Source organism: Ziziphus jujuba, chromosome 11 (genome assembly GCF_031755915.1).
Source record: "Ziziphus jujuba cultivar Dongzao chromosome 11, ASM3175591v1".
Lineage (NCBI taxonomy): Eukaryota > Viridiplantae > Streptophyta > Magnoliopsida > Rosales > Rhamnaceae > Ziziphus > Ziziphus jujuba.
This window is the reverse complement of record NC_083389.1, coordinates 21,928,554-21,949,259: the sequence shown is the minus strand read 5'-3', so window position 1 is coordinate 21,949,259 and position 20,706 is coordinate 21,928,554. Positions and strand designations below refer to the sequence as shown.

The following is a 20,706-nucleotide window of genomic DNA, read 5'->3' as shown; positions in this document are numbered from 1 at the left end:
TACCAAGATGATATGTGCAGTGGCCATGGTGATTATTAGGGAAAACTGTACGTATTGCTTTTGCAATGCTCTTGTGTCTATCCGATATAAAAGCTATATTCGGATCATCCCCAAATGCTTCTTTAAAGCTCTCAAAAAACCATGTGTAAGCCGCATCTGTCTCCCCAGGGCCTATTCCATAAGCAAGTGGATAAATTTGATTGTTCCCATCCAAACATGATGCAATATATAACAAACCTCTATATCTATTCTTCAGTGTAGTTCCATCGACAGCTACGACTCTCCGCATATGCTGGAACCCTCTAATGCTAGCTCCAAGTGCCATGAAAAAATATAAAAATCTGTTTTGATCATCAGTTTCAATTCGAGTAAACGTGCCCGGATTTTTGCTCTTCAAAACGTGACTCCATAAAGGAAGTTTTGCATATGAATCTTCTGGCGTGCCCCATAAACCCGATAGTGCAACTTCCTTAGTGGCCCATGCTTTGTTGTAGCTTATGTTTACTCCATAATTAGAGCGAATGTCATGCACGATATCTCGAGGTTTGTATTGCCTTGAAATCCCATCAAACATTGGCTGGATGATGTCTCCGATAACTGAACTTGTTGCTTGACGATGATCCATTTTCATGATATTTAAAGAGCAAATATGCTCATCTTTGAAGGCCCTAATCATGAAGGCCTCTGTATTATCACCATGTAGTTTGGTAGCACGCATTCGCCACACGCAATTGTCGTTTGCACATACAACCTCATATCGGACTCTATCCGACTTCTTGACCTTGAATTCAAAATTTCTCCTTAGTGCATAAAGACTAATCTTCTTCTGTAGCACATTCTTACTTGCAAAGATTTGGTTGATTCGAATGATTTCATGGGCATTGACGGATGAGAAGCGATGGTTGACCCTACGTTCAGCCATGGTTGCCGTCGAATCCTGTCGAATGTCCAAATGGTTTTCGGTACAAGGAGAGGCAAGCACATCATCATTCACATTATCAATTGGAGTACTACCATAAGGAGAGTCACCATGTTGACTATCACCAGTTGAAAGTCCCAAATGTTGGGTCCAACAAATGTCTTGTAACCCATCTTCACTACGATCAGTGTTGACCTCAACCTCAAATTGTTCATCTTGATCATAATCATGTCCACGATATTCATTCAAATCATTAATTTCGAAGTGCTCGTTATCATGATCATGTTCCGCAGATTGCACATTGTTTTCACACATTTGATTTTCAGAGAATCCAGGTTGAGTTTCCGGCACATGAATTTCGGTCGCTGGGGACTGCATGTCGGCATCAGAGGTACAAGTAGCTATCTTGGGAACTGCAGATAGTGGGGCAATAGTCGTAAATCCTGAACTTGTAGGTATCCTATTTACCACACATCCAGCAGTATCAATACTCTTTGGAACCCTGGATAACACATCAACAATAAGTGGATATCTGTCTTGAGGTCTGTGTGAACTATACTCTTCTATAAAACTTTGTAGGTCTTCATCATTTTCCACAACGTACGGCTCACATGACAAACACACATGGTATATGAACTTGAAGATTAATTGATGTTGTGTAGAATCTAAGTTGAGAGCGTTGTAGACAACATCTTCAAGTTCGGCCAACGTACAATTCCTTTTGATACGTATAATCTTCGTTCTTTGACGTTGGTAGCTCCAGGTACCTTCAGAACATACACTCCATGTTCCATCGTAGAACAGTAAAACTGAAATTTGTGACATTGAGCACAAAGAGTTTACCAATTCAAAACATACTAAGTATCTACTTCTGCAATCGTAGAATCTTTGCTGGAAGGTTTAACTATAATCCTGAAGCAAAAGTAATGAAAAAATACAAATACATTTTTAGTAAATGAGTACATAAAATAAGCCAAACAATTATGTTATTAACGCCTACTGGAATAGCATTTTAAATACAAATACAAATGCATTTTCAGTAAATGAGTAAAGATAAAATAGGAATGCATTTTATGTAAATGAGTACAAATGCTGATTAAGGGAAAAATGTTGCCATATATGTACACATTTTTATATTTATAACACACCCTGTGAAATCTGATAGAAGGTACTAGCTGCTGGATAGAGAAGACAAACGAGTTTTGAGGACCCTACAATGAGAACATGTTTCTTGGTACTAAAGTGCAACTAAAAAAGGAACCCTATTACCTAGCTTCGTAATCTTATACAATCTGAGATCTAATTACTTGAAGATGACTGGCTTTTTTAAATTTAGTATTTGTAATATTTAACATAAATATATCGTTTTCATGTAGGTATATGAAATTGACTGATATGAAAATTGTAAAAGAAAGGAAACAAATATGTTAACAGTCTTTCCTGAAACAAAAATATGAAAGCCAAAAAAAAAAAAAAAGAAAAAAAGTCATGGTTTGCAAGCCACAATAATGAAAATTACACTCATTAAATTTAAATGAAATTTTGTGTTCCAAAATCCAAGTCCAATTGAGTCATCCAAAATCTTGACTGGAAACCAATGATCTTATCTTTCCTATAACCCTGAGGTGTTCCTTGTCACTTTGTAAATTGTCCCGCTTCACTCCTCCCAAATTCATTGTGAATTTGCTACACTTTAAGCCAGAAGTACTTGTCAACTCATAAATCACACTCTCTGTCTAATAATTTCTCTCTGCAACTTTATTTCTCCCATCTAGAACAACAACAAAAAATAATAATAATAATAATAATACACGGTTTCGGTGAATAATTCTTTTTTGTGGAAATTACCAAAGTAATTTTTATTTTATTATTTATTTATTTATTTATTTTTTTTGGTACAAAGTTTTGACTTAAGGAGTCCTATTATTCGATCCTTTCCAATGCAGAAGGTACATATCCATGCTCCTTCGGTGAATTTTCACTTATTTGGTTAACTGGACAACAATTTTTCACTAGAACTGAATTGGAAATAAATAAATAAATAAATAAATTATGGGTTTGAAATTTGAAACCCAGTTGCTTTAGGGGAAAAAAAAAAAAAAAAAGAAAGTTTTGTGGTCTTTTGGAGATGGTCCAGGCGAAAAACCTTTGCTCCTTTTCTTTATTCATTATTAAGTGGAGCTGTCAACAATGACCTTACATGTAAATTGGTAGGAAAATAATGATCAGTGAGACCATTTCCATATGAATTCTAGTAAATGTTATTTTTTTAATACAATATTGACTAATTAAATTCTTATTCTTAGGCTAATATATTTGACTTTATCTATCACCTATACGTAAAATATATTTTAGGAAATTTTTTTCGTAAAATCAATTAACAAAATTAATATGAAGTATATTGTATTTATTTTTTGGCTTACTTATTAAGCCATTTATGTTTACTATTGGGAGTTCATGATTTCAAAACATTAAGATGGAAAAAATTTATTATAAATGATAAAACAAATTATGTAAAGAAGTAGCATAAAGCCAAATTATGTATATATATATGTATATATATCCACATACCAGGTAATCGTTAACTCCGATCTACAGAAACGTACAGTTTAATTACATCCTTTTGAAGTGTATGGGCTCCACAATGAATATTTTCAGATGATGCAGGGAGAGTGAACTGAACTGAAGAGATTTTGGGATTTTCTACAATGTTCGTCAATGCAAAGAAAGAAGGCTGAAAGGTACCCAACCAACAAAAGAGAAAGAGAGAGGAAGACACAGTATACATTTAATGTGGTAGCAGGACAGAAGTTAATGGGGTAGATAGAAATGAGGGATGGTCAAAAAAGTTGTTTTAATATTATCACCTGTATTCGAGACAGTCAATGAGAAAACTGTTATTTTTACTTGACACTTTCATAGGTATCCATGTATTTAAATAGTTTACAAAAGCCAGACAATTAATTCCCTCCTAACAAGTCTCATTTGGACATACTACCATGGAGCCATTCATGTAAAAGTGATTGATACCATCCATTTAAATTATCATCCTTCCTTACACATCATATTGACACGAGAATCAAGTACAAAAACTAAAAACAAAATCTGAATATGGAAGAAATTGGATCCTTTCACAAATATGGAAGTTTCCTTTTTTTTTTTTCTTTTTTGTTTATTACATTTTGGTATCTTTTTTTCTACAAAAATCTAGCTGAACATAACTCTATAATTCCTATGTTCCAAGATTATGTATAAGATTCAAAACATATTGGATACAAAGTCCTACAAGGTAGCAGACACGGCAAGACTTTGCTGGCATGCCTCATGCTGAACCAAAATCCTGATATCCCAAACAAAAATATATAAAAGAAAGAAAAAATTTGTGAAAAATTAAGTGAAAATTCAAACTCCAATGCCTGTTATCAACTGGCCCAGCGTGAAGGATTCTTTTCACATATACCAGGTTAGGCCATCTGCCTCTGTGCTAATAAGCCTTTGCAATTCAAATTTTTTTATGATGCTGAAGAATGATGCCTAAAATTCACACAGCAGCATGCATCTCTAGCCGTCTTCGTGCTAAGATTTTCAAATTTGTTTAGAATGCTTTGAAGCAACCTGTGTGTCCACCGTTCTTGTGTCATGCTTTCTCTTGCTTCGTCTCTTTGATCTAGATGTGCGGGTCTTTGTAGGATGCTTTACAACATGCTCTTGGATGCCCAACACTACATTTTCATTGGTAGGGAGTTCAGGAGGGGCATCAGGCCATGGTGTGCGTTTTGATGGTACATTGACCTCCAGAGGAGGATCAATTATCCATCTGTAAAGAGACCACACTAATGTCAAATGCATGTGCATAGGAAGAGATTCTGCTAAATGAATTTTAATTAAATATGCAATTGACTGTCATGATTTTTGTGTGTCAATGATATATATTGAAATTTAGATGGCTTGATGAGGGGTGGGGGAAAAAAAAGCATTTCCATATGACAAAATTATTGACTAAAGGTAAAGATTTGCTGAACCAAAGTAAAATAAAAAGAAGCATGCTACATAAAATCATAGTACAATTATATAAGTCAATTGTTTAAAGGATTGTAGTCAAATTGCAAGTAAGAAAGCCCTTGGGAATGAGGTCAGAGGACTGAACAGAAATACATTGAAATGCCACACCAATACCACTTGACCACTTGAAACAATGCAATGACATTCACTTGAAAAGAGAAGTTGAGCATCATTGTCACATTCACAGGTAGGTTACTAATTTTAAGTTCTACCCATGTGTGATATTCAAAATCACAATTTCACAGCCACAATTTTATGCTTTGAAAATAAATTAGAGACGCATAGTACTTAGAAATTGAAGGATATAATAGCAGAAAGTTTAACATGACAAGATTATTACAAAACATTTCTACCAATTGTATATGATCATTGGCACTGTTGACTCCATCTATGCTTCAAATTTTTTAAACAACCATGACAACTTTCAGAATGCAAAAACCATATGCACTATAAAATGGAAAATTGATTGGAGACACAATAGGAAAGAAGATATGGTACCTGTAGGGCCAAACCATAACCGCCATTCACATCTTGCCCGAAATAAAGTAACTGGAAAATAAAGCAATTAGATTATAAATTTAATGTCACACCAGCAACACAAAAGAAAATGTAGATGCAGAGAGAGAGAGAGAGAGAGAGAGAGTTCATAGTCATCAAACATGGTATATAAACAATTTAAATGCAAAAATATGAAATATACATACCTTAAATTTGCTTTGTGCATTTGAAGTAACTCTTACTACAATACCACACTCGGCTTGTTGCTTGTTGATCGTAACACCAAAGAAATGAGCATTTTACTTATCCACCTGCAACAAAACAAAATCAACCAAACGGAAAATTCCAGAAAGAATGAAAGTCCATGATAACAAACATGAAAGCACCTTTCCACTAACTGATGACAGAATGGAATGTATCCCTAGTTGGCTGTACTCCATCCAGCATCATATCATCATACATATCTCTCAGCAAGAAATGCCTACCACCACCGTTATTAAAAAAAAAAAAAAAACAGAACACAACTTTCACAATTTCTCTTTCACAATTTCTCCCAAAAAAAAAAAAAAATCCCAACACCACTAAAAGAAAATCAAAATTAGAGCTGTTGCCTACCTGTTGCTTCTACTTCTGCTCCTAGGGCTCTCTAAAATCCTGCAGTTTTCTCTCTGAGTCACCTCTTCACCATCTCCTTCAAAACGCGCAGTCTCCACACTTACAATCCGGCCGATTCATGAAAGGAAACAGAGGGCTCCTAAGGTCTGGTTATGGATAAAGAGATGGAGGGGAAAAGGCGAAGAAAGGAAAGAAAAAAACATATAAAAAAAAAACACATAAGGGTATTTTGGGATTTTAAAAGATTGGAGGGGTAGATAAAAAAAGAAATGAATTGAGGGGGCAAAATTCATGAAGCTCGGTCCTATGGGGGTATTGGGCCAAATTCCCCATTTTCTAATCAATTTTAAGCTTTGGTCGCTCGTCCCATGGGCCCACTGGATTCTTTAGTACATATTTCAATTAAATAGAACTTCAAACCTACCAAGTCTCATGAATACTATATCGCAACCTGAATTCACCACACATTGAAGAATAACAAACCTGCTTATTTTGCAATAAGCCACCTAGAAAAATTGGCTGTTTGAATAACCTTTCCAACCATGTAAAAATAACAAGCATTATAATTTCATTGAGGCATTCTAATTCCATTTCTCCTTAAAGACTATAGATCTGTTAAAACTATGGATAAGCTTTAACTTTGGCTTAAAATTGGTATTAATCCACATGCCTAAATGCAATGAAAAATTACAAGATGATCCTTATGTCACAAAAGAATTTTTTAACTGCAATCTAAAAATTCCACTGGTAGCTTCAGATCTGATAAAAGAGTGATTGTTCTGTAGAAATCTAGCATATTCAATATGACAGAGATATAAATCTTCAAAATCTCAAAGTAATTCTTCAAGCTGCTGAAAATTACATTAGGAATAAATATTATTAAGTTGACTCCATTAAAGCTCTCTAATATTCATTTATCTTTATTTCTTCCAAAAAGAATCCAAAACAGCATAACAACTTTACGTTTTTAATCTTTTTACCTAAAAATGAGAAAATAATGAAATCAGTAGAATATTTAAATATTTAATAATCATGGTAGGATCTACCCCAGGACACGATAAAATTACCCCCTAAATGGTGGGATAAAATTCTTGAGGAGGCATTTATGTTTGAAAAAGCACCTTTTTCCATTTTTGTATCCTGTTTTTTTTCTTCCACTTTTCATGTGTTAGTTTAATATTCTTATCATTCTTTTTTGTACTGTTTTTTTTTTTTTTATCTTTTCCTTAACTTTTTCTGACTTTTCTAAAAAAAATTGTGCAAGTTGTTATTTGTTTATTTCTACCCCTTGCATAAATATTGAGTTACTATATTATACACACACACATACATACATTTATATATACATATATATTATTTTTAGCAATATAACAATTATATGTGCAAATTTGGTTGTGTAGATTAATATATAATTTTGATGATTAAAATTATTAATATGATAAGTTAATTAGATAAAGATTTCAAACACTAATTACATATAACTTATATCATTTTGCTTCATTTAAAATCAATATATTATATGCTACATTATAATTTTGATTAATTATTATAAAAAAGTTAGTTTAGTCTGATATCAAACACAAGACTAGATTAATTCTTGTTCTATCAGATCTCAATTCCAATTCAATCATATTCTACATACCAGTCCAGCCCTAAGGGAAAGTGAGATTAGGAATCTTACCTTACGACACATAAGTAGCGCATGCAGTTCAAAATAATACATCGATGTATGATTTCTAAGACTTGGCTCATCAAAATCATATATTTATTTTGTTTTTCCTTTACATATTTATTTATTTATTTTTTTGGTTTTTGTTTTTTAATTGTTATTGTAATGTGTAGTTTTGACTTGATCCTTTCCTAACTCCTATGTGTTCGAATTATATTTTTGGTTCCACGTATAGTTAAGCTCTATGTGGAGGAGCATAAATGTGAATTTGGTGGCTATTAAATCTATGCAAGTTCACCATAAAAGGATATAATCAGATTCAAGTTCGCGATTGCAAAATCATTCGATAAAGCAGGTAAATAAACATCATCTTGGAAAGTACTTTTTCTCCTGTCAAAACTATTTAACCATCTTTTCCAAAATTTACAATTGATGGAAGAAGTACATTAATTCAATTTCTATGAAGCATTCAGCCAAGAGCATACTCTTCAAACTTTATATATCCATTTAGTAAATACTATCTCTTTTTGGTAAATCCAAAATAGTTAGTGGACGAAATTTATAGAAATCTGTTGAACATTTCTTGTCATAAAAGAAATTATTCGGATCCAACATAGACCTGCGTCTATGTTCATAAAGATCTGGCATCATTCTATAACGAACCAAAGAGTCAACACAAGGTCTCTAACTTTGATATTGCTCAATTTTCTAAAACTCTGATTAAACATAAATTTTTAAATAATTTTAAGCGAAGATTAATAACTATTAATTACTCATTTACGGTCAAGATCGTTCTTTTAGCTATGTTGTTATGGTTGGTTATGAATATGTAGGATTAATCGATCGGACTGCATTAAGCTGATGAATTCCCTATCACATTAATTGTATCGCTACTAAGACCCAGCAGCTGATTGACCTGTACGGAAATTTCCCTATGAAGAAAATAGCAAAGAAATTTTACTGGCTGGCAATACTCTATTGGAAAGATGACCTTAAGAGAAAAGCAAACGAACATATATTTAGTGACAAAAATTCCTTACCTTACAGCTGGCATAGACAGCGTTATCAAGTTGGAATTTTATCTTACTAAACGGACAAATCTTGTTTTAGAACTATATTTAAAATTCCTATGTTAAACGGTATTTTAATATTAATTTCCCACAAATCTAAGTGTCCTTTTTGAATGTCTCACTAGCAAACCAAACCAAAGAAAACATCATTTTCCCCAAATTGTATGGCGATCGAACCCAAGGTTCTATACTTTTATTGTAAGCCGACCCTGGACGGTTTTCCTTTTTCGAGGCTTTCAATGAATATTTTATAACATAAAAATTACTATAAATAGACCCTCAACATGTCTATGGAAAAGCATTCAGTCCGAGCAAACAAAAACCATTAGGAGCTAAAAAGGGCACAGATTTCTTAAGGAAATTTATTACAAGCACCCAATGGCTTCTAATCAACTCGTCATTCTTGCCATTGCTGCGTTTCTTCTTCCCACAATTGCCATGGCAACTGACTATGTTGTTGGAGACGATAGCGGATGGACCACTAATTTTGATTACAAAGGTTGGGCCAAGGGCAAAGTATTTCACGTTGGCGATAAGTTAGGTATGTACGTATACATATAAAATTTTTCTACGTCGAGGTTTGTTTCTCAGCTTTTTAAACATGTAAAAAATAGCACGAAGTCCCATACTTATTAAACCTGTTTGAAACAAATCCTTTCAAATTTAGCCCGAGCCTATCTGATTTCTTTTTGGTTTAGCTAGCGTTTTAGATTTTTAGTATAGGTCTAGTTCAAACTCTGGTCCACTGGGTTCCGAGCTGGCTAGAGAAGCTCAATATGAAACCAACCGATTAACTAACCCGATATAATCTTATATATTTTTTAATATTTTTGTATAATATATTATAAATATTTATTATATGTTAGTGTATTAATTTATTATTTATTATAAGATAATTTATTAAGAGTAATTTTAGATTCATCAAATTTATTAATCAAATATTTGATATACAGTGATTTTGCATCATTGATTATATTCCATTTCTATATTTTAAAGATATTTATTAATATATCAATTATTAGTAAACCAACCACATCATTTGATATAAAAATAGTGATTAAGCTATTATTTTTATTTTATTATTATAAACATATTTTAAGCCAAAAAAATATATTTTTGAATCAAACTTTAAAACTATAAGAAAAATAAAAATTAAACTTTGGGTTCTAAATTTGGGTTCAATTCAAACCTGAAGCCCAGCTCACTGGTCCAACCTGGTCTGAATTCTACTACAGCCTGCACAAAGCCCAATCCAAACTTATCGAAGTTCGAATTTTTAGGCTTAGGTCAGGTTGGGCAGTTTAAGCTTACACCCCTACAGCTTGTAATGGGTGCTCAACGGTCCAATGACATAACATTCCTATAATATAATAAACCATAGATTGGATGATGTTGTATAACGGGGTAAAATTGTATATATATTCACACATATATAGCTTAAATTACGAAGTGTAGCGTAATTAAATTTGCTAATAAATATCATTCTAGCACACTTTTCTCCATCCTCGTTGTGGTCGTTTTTGAACATGGAATAACGGATAGAATAAAAATAAGTAGACGATCTTAATCATATATTGATTTTTAGATGGTAGAGAAATATACACCGGTCCCACTGTATCTCATTGTTTCCATTCTTAGGATGAAGCTAAGAATAATGCTCATCTTACTTTCTTAGAAACTCTCACACTCACGCGTTGCCTTTCACTAGCCGACATGGCACACGTTATTACCCAATAGTCTATGTGTAATAATTCGGATCACATATGTATCAATTGGCTGCCAGGCAATATAACGTGGTTAGATTCGTGGAATCTAGTCTACGCAATAGTTTTGCTTCCAACTTGTGAACGTAGCAAAAGTGTCAGTGCTACAGTCAATGGGGTGTGCAGTAGCACTGACACTCTTGCTAGATTCACTATAGATTATAATTCTGTTAGTCACTTTTGACCATGTTAGTTTTAATTTGGCTCCGGCCATTGTTGTTGAATGGTTGTTAAAGTTGCTGACGTAGTCTAGTGTAATATATATATATATTTATAAATACATATAATTTTGCTATACTTGTTTTGCACTTCCTTTATTTGGTGGGCATGAGCCTCCTTTTAAGTGTATAAAAATGCCTTTATGAGCTTGGATGAGCATGGATGTCTACCATAGTGTTTATCTATTTAAATATACATGTAAGTAATATGTAATGTTGACTTATTTGGTTATCCGTTGTTTAAATCGTACATAAACTATGTATGGTAATTTCGTACTTTTAATTTTGATATTTGTTCATGACAAACTTTTGCTACAGTATTCAAGTATCCAGTTGGTAAGCACAATGTGTTTAAAGTGAACCAAACCGCCTTCACGGACTGCATTATCCCGCCGGCAAATGAAGCTTTAACCACCGGTAATGACGAGATTGTGCTGGCTGGCACAGGAGGCAAATGGTACATTTGTGGTTTTGCCACCCACTGTGCTACTGGTGGCCAGAAGCTTGCTATTTCTGTCGTCGAAAGTGCTCCTGAACCGGCTCCAAGCTCTGCTGTTCGTGGGATCATATTCGCCGGGTATGAAGTGCTCGTGGCAGCCATTATTGCTGTCGTGGCAGTTGCTGTCTGATAGATCAAATATAACTAGCTAGCCCAATTAATTTGGTGGATTTCCTCGAAACCGATATCGTTGAGTTTTTCTCTATGGCATTTTTTTGTTATAAATTATATCGTTCATTAGACAATAATAATGAGATCTGAATGGAATCAGATCCTGGATGTAATATCAACAGCAATTTTCAATTTATCAACAGCATATTAAACCTTTTAATAAAGTAGATTGGTTTGTCTACCTTTTCCCATAGCTGATATATATATATATATATATATATATAGTTATCATACCACTGATTCTAATAAAAAATTAAACGGATAAAAAATAAAATTTTATTTTATTTGTATTTTTTTTTTAATATTCTCTTTACATAGGCCATTTTTTTTTGAGATTTTTTTTTTTAAAATCTTTATATGTGTTTTTATTTTTATTTATTTATTTCAATTTCATTTATATATATATTTTTTTTAACATTTTTTTTTACATGTAAGCTCTCTAACACTCCCCTCACATGTAGGTCCTTCTTTTTTTTTTTCTTCTAACACTGCTTCTCATTTATATTTTTTCTTTAACACTTTCCATTTCATTTATATTTTTTTTCTAACGCTCTCCCTCCTCACATGTAAGCTCTCTAATACTCCCCCTCACGTATAGATCCGCTTCTATTTTTTTATTTTATTCTTTAACACTGCCTCTTACATATAAGTCCGCTTTTATTTTTTTTTTAATTTTTTTATTTTATTTTTGAGTGGAGTTATTGAATTTTGAACTCATAATTTTCTTTTATTTCATTTATATTTTTCTTTAACATTCCTCCTCACATGTAGGTTTTTTAACACTCCCCGTCACATGTAGACCCACTTTTGTTAGAGTTTTTTTCTAGATCCTTACATGTTCACATGTAGATGTAGCTCCGCTTCTATTTTATTTTATTTTATTTTATTTGGGTAGAGTTGTTGAGTTTTAAACTCATGATCTCCTTTCATTTTATTTTTATTTTTCTCTAACACTCCTTCTCACATATAGACCCGTCTTTGTTGAGCTTTTTTTCTATGTCCTTACATGTTCACATATAGGGCCCGCCTCTTTTTGGCTTTTTTTCTAGGTCCTTGCATATGTTTCTATTTTATTTTTGGGTGGAATTGTTGAGTTTTGCACTCAGGATCTCCTTTCATTTCATTTAGATTTTTCTCTAATACTCCCCCTCATATATAGGTCTGCTTCTTTTGGACTTTTCTTCTTGATCCTTATATGTGTATCTATTTTATTCTTGGGTGAAGTTGTTAAGTTTTGAACTAAGAACCTTTTAGATCTTTGGTTCTGATACCATATTGAATTACCATTGATTTCAAATGGTTAAGTTCATATAAAATGGGCTTTCATTTTTTTTTAATATATTTCTCTAACATATATATCTATAAGCACGGTGTGACCGGCCACACCTTTGAGATCACCCATTTTCATTGCATACTCGTAGTATAGTTAAACCTAACATATCAATCGAAGAGTGAGCGAAACATCCTTTTTCTTTTGTACAGTGTATTGTATGGTTTCCAGCTCACCGAATGAACAAATATATATTATATTAAAAATAAATAAAAAATTATAAATAAATTTTAGACCATCTTTAATGGCATTGCATTGCTAAAATTTTGCATAAAATGGTTTTGGATTTCTTTAATCACAAATTTCAAAATTTGTCAATTGCATTCTCTTGGTGCTAAATTTGGCACCAAAAATACAATGAGCAAAATTTTGATAGTAGATCTCATTAAATAAAGTTTGTTGGATTCACATCATATATTGATGTAATTTTTACTTTTTAGTTGTTAAAAGCAAAATTAAATGGGGTTTATACACTAAATATCTCAAATATTAGATAAAGTAAACTTTTTATTTGATGATGCTACATTTTAGCATATGCTATTGAAGAGACCACACTAAAATTTAGCATTAGCATTGTCATTCACCACTAAAGAGCTTATGTCAATATCAAATTTTATAAACTTTAGAAACACATATAATAAAATGGCATTTGCCATTAAAGATGATAAAAATCCACTTAATTTTTGTTAAAAATGGAGTCTACTTCATTGTCTTTTACTGATAATTTTTATAATATGCTGTCATACATGAAAAATTAATCAACGGTTAATCATTTGACAAAAATTATTCAATTTTTAAATATCATATTCTGTTCTATTTTATAATTTTATGAAATTTAAATTTACGAATTTTAATTTTAACCTTATATATTCTTGTACCAAAAAAAAAAAAAATTGCATGAAATTATTATAAAGGACATATATTTTGGTTTGGCACAAATATGTTTGAGGGCGGACAAAAATATACATCATCAAGCTTACAAATTTAGACATTACACTTTTAGGGTATATACAGCTCAAGATATGAAGTGCACGTCTTGGATGCAAAAGTAGGCTGTAAATAGGCTCGATTAGTTTGTAATTAGCATGAGCTTGATGCGATTATAGCTTGCTCGAACTCATCTTATAAAGAAAACGAGTCAAGCTTAAACAAGAAATGAAGCTTGCGAGCCAATTTTGAGCAATAAATTAAGTTTGTGAGTAGCTCATGGATAATTTAAATTTATAATTTAAAATTATTTATATAAAAATTATATTATAAATTTTAGAACATTGAGTATTTATAATGCATAAACAATATTTTTTATATTTTAATTTTATAAACCCTTTTAAAATTAAGTTAATGAAATAATTGAAATTTATTAATTATTTATGGTTAAACTTTTATTTTGAGAAACAAATATTTAAGTTTTAAAATTTTTATAATATAATGAGCAAAGCAAAGCTAAGCTTGAGTTTTATATGAAAGAGCTGAGCCAAACTGTAACAAGTAATTTCAAAATTTTATGTGAGCTCGAGCATTCCTAAAATTATGTGAATCAAGTTTGAAAATGCCAATACTCAGTTCGACTTTGCTAATTTACACCTCTATGCAAAAGCTAACCTTTTTGCACCTTAAAGAATGAAGTGTACACCTCATAGTCATACTTGAATTCAACTTATTTTCTATTTCTAAAATAACCTCTCTCACCCCATTTATAATTTAGATTATTATGCAAAATAGAAATCTATTATAGCATACATTAATTTAATTTTTAAAATTTATTTGTTTTATATTTATTTTTTAATAATTTTAAACATATATTTATTTTTTAATATTATATTTTAAGATTAATTACATTTTAGTACCCTCAAATTTAGGGAAGTTGCATTTTTGGCCTTCAAATTTATAACATTTCAGTTTAGGCTATCAATCTTTAATTTGTTGCACTTAGGTCGAGTTGGAATTTTCTTTTTTCTTTTTTTTTTTTTTGGGTAACAATATTGATTAAGCAATTAGGTTATATTTAACCAATAGTAAAGTAAATTTTTTGCAATTTTTGCCCTCTAGTTTTTACTTGATTCAATTTAACCATTTGGTTTCAAAAATATTGTATTTTAATACCCTCGAACTGTTAAGTGCTGTTAGCCTAAAATTCAATCAGACCAAAATGTAATAAGTAACAATTATTATGGGTGAGCGTTTATATTGATATCACTAAGCCTGTTAGAAGATTTATGAAAATTAAATTGGAAGGAGGAGAAGAGCACGAAGTTGAATTTTCATATGAGATGTTATATGATTTCTATCTTTACATGTGGAATGCTTGGTCATAAAGAAAAGGATTGTGATTCTGGAAGAACTGATCAAGATCATCAGTATGGAATTTGGTTAAGAGCTGGAAGTCTTAATAAAAATTCTTTAACAGTGAATATAAAAAGAAGTTCAAGCTCTGGATTGGGAATTCGAGATAAGAAAAGAAATTGACAATTCTCAATATGGTAATAAGCAAGTTAAAAATTTGGATGGTCAAGTAATGTTAATCAAGCTGAGTGGGTAGTTATTTCGAACGAAAATGTTGTTATCCATGGTACTAATATTTCATTACCTGATAACAGAGATGGTGTGCTTGATTTAATTATCAAATATAGTTAAGGATCCTTCGTATATGGGAGATCTTGATGTTATGAATCTGGATAATATGGAGCTTCATGGTATACCAGTCTTAACTGACAATTTAAAGGACAATATTGGTGAGCAAATTAATTTGGAAGGTGGAGATTGTAGTGCTGTGTTATCTCAAGATATCCCTCTATCTAATTCGGAGAGTGCAGTAAAGGAAGTTCATAAGAAGATGGAAAGACCTCGACTTCTAGGAAGAAGATTGCTAAAGAAGTGCATGAAAAGAGGAATAGTCATAATATTATAATTAACAGAAAAAATAATACTTGTGATGATGTAGAAGATAATGGAATGGCTGTGAAGATAGATGCTAATAAATCTTTAATCCTACAAAATATAAAATAATGTAAAGAAGTACATATGGACACACTACTCTTAAACCACTCTCAGATTTCTGAAAACCCTAATCTCAAAATACCGTATGGCATATCATTGTTTGCTTGCCTTACATCTTTTTTATAGTCTCAGCAAGTTACATTTACCCATTAATTTTAACACACACAAAATACTAATAATTTAATAATATAATAATACTAGAAAAATTATGGGTAAGTCAATGGGCTTATAAAGAGAGTTGGTTCTCTAGTTCAATGGGCCAACTGGAGTCTTATAGAAAGTGTGTGACCAAGGCCTTCCTACAAAATATTAAAATAAACCAGTCTCATTAATGGTATAAATAGGCCTTGTAAGTTAGTTATTGATTATGCTAAGTCTACAATCATTTATTTATTTAATATTCTCCCACTTGGACTGCATAATCATTATATATATAATTCAAAATTACTATAGAATCTCTTGAACCATAATACCATTTCATCTAAATATATAGCATGCCGACAGGACACAACAATATACTAGACTAGGCAGTAGAGATTCTCTCAGTAAATCTCCCAAAACATGATACCATTTCAACTGAGCACTTTGCATGCCATAAACTCAGTCTAAGTAGTAGAGATTTACCTAACCATGTGCAATCCTCCAACATAAATACCATTTCATCCGAGCACATTATGTATCGACAGAATACAACAATATACCCAAACTAGATAGTAGGGACTCACCATGGTACCTGTTGATCAACATACACATATACATAGACTAATAGTCTCAACAAGCTTGTAAATATATGGAGCAATAATAAGTTTAATAAATCATTTCATAAATAAATAATGATCCACATACATCAATGTATCAAAATACTCAAAGAAATAAATAGTACTCAACATGGATATTACTGCAAAAAATATAACAAACTCCCACTGACCGACAGCAGTCTCAGCTGCCTAACAATCCCATACTGGACACATGTTCCTCAAATATGCCTACTGGTAAGGCCTTGGTCAGTGGATCTGCCACCATGATGTAAGTAGGTGTATGAACAACAGTAATGAGACCCTCTTCAACTTTTTCTTTTACCACAAAATATTTTACATCAATGTACCTCGTACCAGAAGTACCTTTTAAATTATTGGAGAAAGACATTGCTGTAGTATTATCACAATACATCATAATAAGCCTCTCAATGTAGTCAACCACTCCCAAATTACAAATAAAATTCCAAAGCCAAATTGCATGATGAGTAGCCTCATAACAAGCCACATACACTGCCTTCATAGTTGAGGATGCTGTCACTGACTGCTTGGTACTTTGCCAAGATATAGCACCTCCTACCATGATAAATATATACCAAGTGGTAGATTTCTTATTATCCACACAACCTTTATAATCTGTATCACTATAACCAACTACATCAAGCGAGTTGGTACGTCAATATGTCAACATATGATCTTTAGTGCCCTGAAGATACCTAAAGATCTTCTTAACTACATGGTAATGAAGAGGACCAGGATTACTCATAAATCTACCAAGCACACCTACAGCAAGAGCTATATTAGGCCGTGTACAAATTTGAGCATACATTAAACTACCCACTGCTGAAGAATAACAAACACTTCTCATTGTCATCTTCTTTTTATCATTCTTGGGACACTGATCCTTAGAAAACCTTTCACCCTTCATGACCGGTACACTTCTAGGAGAACAATTATACATATCAAATCTCTTAAGGATTCTATCAATATAGGCTCTCTGAGACAACTGGAACACATAATTAGTCCCATCTCAAACAATCTTGATGCCCAATACAAAAGAAGCCTTACCAAGATCTTTCATATCAAAATGGTTGCACAACATCTGCTTTGTCTCAGCCAACAGGTCAGTGTCATTAGTAGCCAAAAGTATGTCATCAACATACAACACTAGAAATATAAAATTGCTCCCAATGACCTTCATATATATGCATCTATCAACAACATTTTCCTGAAAGCCATTTTTGGTGACAACCTCATCAAACTTAAGATACCATTACCTTGAAGCTTGCTTAAGATCATAAATTGATTTCTTAAGCTTACAAACTAAATTACTGTTCCCTACTTGCTGAAAGCCAACTGGTTGAACTATATATACATCCTCAAATAAATCACCATTCAGAAAAGCAGTTTTGACGTCCATCTGATGCAATTCTAGGTCATAATGTGCCACAATCGCCATAATGATTTTAAAAGAATCCTTTGTGGATACAAGATAGAATGTCTCTGTGTAACCAATTCCTTCCCTCTGGTTAAATCATTTGGCTACAAGTCTAGCCTTATACCTCTCCACTTGACTATTAGAGTCTCTTTTAGTCTTAAAGACCCATTTGGACCCTATAGGTTTGCTGCTCTCTAGTAACTCAACCAAATCCCAAACTCTATTTGATGCCATAGATTTCATTTCATCTTTCATTGCATCCAACAAAAAATTTGTGTGCAAACTGCTTATGGCCTCCTCATAAGTGATTGGATCTGAATCATCACTTATGTCAAAATCATGCTTCTGCAAGTAAACCTCATAGTCATCAGGTATAGCTGACCTCCTAATTCTTTGTGACCTTCTCAAAGGCACACTAGAATCTACAATAGCTGGGATATTCTGCTCCTTAATAATGGGTTCATCTTAATCAACTACTGGTTCATCAACTACTGGATTTATAATATCTCTATCAGGAATAACAACACTGGGAATGAATATATTTTCTTTTCTAAAATGAGGCTCCCTTGGACCATTATTATCATCAAACCTCAAATCATATTCAAAATAAACAGCTCTGTCTAATTTAACAATTCTGGTGGTGTGAGATGGACAAAAGAATCTTAAATCCCTAGATCCTATACAATAGCTAACAAAATATCCACTGATAGTTTTAGGATCCAACTTCTTAATTTGGGGATTATAAATCCTTACTTCAGCTTGGTAACCCTATACTCGAAAATGATGCAAATTAGGCTTTCTTCCTGATCACAACTCAAAAGGAGTCTTAGGAACGGATTTATTTGGAATTTGATTTAATATATAAGCCACTGTCCTTAAACCTTCTCCCCACAAGTAATCTGGTAAGCTAGAATTTGCCAACATGGATCGTACCATGTCCAACAAAGTTCGATTTCTGCTCTCAGCTATGTCATTCTGCTGAAGTGTACCAGGTATTATATATTGTGCGTCAATGCCACACTCACATAAATAAATTGCAAAAAGCTCTGGGTTTCGTCCAGTCTCATCATATCTGCCATAAAATTCACCACCTCTATCAGACCTCACAGCTTTTATTTTTTTATTCTTTTAAAGCTCCATCTTTACCTTAAACTCCTTAAAAGCAATTAAAGAATCTGACTTCTTACAAATAAGCTCAACATGTCCATAATGAGAGAAATCATCAATAAAGGTAATAAAATACCTATAACCACTCAAGGCAGTTGGTGTAAAAGGTCCACATATATCAGTATGGATTAATTCCAAAACATCTCCACACTTTACTATCTTATCCTTTCTAATATTAGAAGTTAATTTTCCTTTTACACATTCAACACAAGTTGATAAGTCGGAGAAATCAAGATTAGAAAATATTCCATCATTCGCTAACCTTTCTATCCTGTGCCTAGAAATATGTCCCAAGTGCTTATGCCACAACATTGAAGAATTATCATTAACTTTTGGACGTTTAGAAGCAATAATAGGGGCAACAACAAAATTAATAGAAGAATTGAGACCATTACTAAATAAATCAAGTCTATATAAATTGCCACATAAAGTTCCCAAATCAACAACTTTACCATCCTTATACCCTTAAACTTTGTTATGTTCAAACAAGAAACTATAACCTTGACTATCTAAAAGAGAAATAGATAATAAATTTCTTCTTATTGACGGTACATAGGAAACTTCTTGTAACTCTAAAGTATATCCAGTAGCAAGCTTCAACTTGATTGTTCCCATGATATTCACCTTCACCTTTGAGCTATCTCCCATATAAACATGCTGCTTAAGATTGGTTGGCCCCCTTTGCCTTATTATTCCCTGCAATGAATTAGTAACATGAATTGTTATTCCAGTATCTAATCACCAAGAATTCATAGGCACATCAATAATATTGGTCTCAATCATTAAAATATTATTTTTCTTCTCTTACTTTCCTTTTAAATTCCAACACTCTATCTTCTTGTATCCAACTTTATTGCAGTAGCCACACCTTCCATTAAAGTATTTTTTCCTTTCTCCTATCTAATAAGCATCATCATACTTAGTATTATTCAAAAGGTCCAAATAATAATACTTCTCATTCATATCAAACATGATAAATTTCTTTCTTATCTCCTTAAGAAGTTCCTTTGTTGTATCAACCTTAGGAATACTAACATATATAACTTCATCCATGTAATTCTCCATCATCATCATGCAGCACTTATTAGAATGCTTCCAATCATCATAAAGTTTCCTAATTGCTGCACTACTATCATTAGTTGGTATCTCGAGTGAATCTATCTCCAAAGCCAAATCCAATTTCATAAATGTCAAATTCATAACCAAGGTCTTTTTCCACTTCTGATAATTTGTGCCATCCAATTTCATTATGGCAGTCATAGGCAGAACATTCGGGATGCTACTAACTATGAAAATAGTAAACACAATAAAGCATTTAATATATATAAAACAATAACTATTTTACAGCCCCTTAACACAAAACATAAAATATCAATATAGTTGGGTCTTTATAGCACTAAAGATACCCTTTCGCGGACCACGGACAGTTAACCAAATAACCACAATCAAATGCATTGAACTAAATCATCGACAGGATAAATTAAAACTTGCGATTCATGGCATTTAATTAACTTCCACTATCATTCCAGGCATCA

At 32.3% G+C, this 20,706-nt stretch overlaps 1 protein-coding gene across 1 annotated transcript; it reads left to right on the top strand.

Annotated features, from left to right (window-relative positions):
* Positions 1-9,156: 9,156 nt before the first annotated feature.
* On the top strand, positions 9,157-11,592 carry LOC107433063 (blue copper protein 1a). Its single transcript, XM_016044305.3, has 2 exons — positions 9,157-9,374; positions 11,133-11,592. Exons 1-2 carry the CDS (start codon positions 9,212-9,214, stop codon positions 11,441-11,443), a joined length of 474 nt encoding a protein of 157 aa, XP_015899791.1. The 5' UTR covers positions 9,157-9,211; the 3' UTR covers positions 11,444-11,592.
* Positions 11,593-20,706: the final 9,114 nt, after the last annotated feature.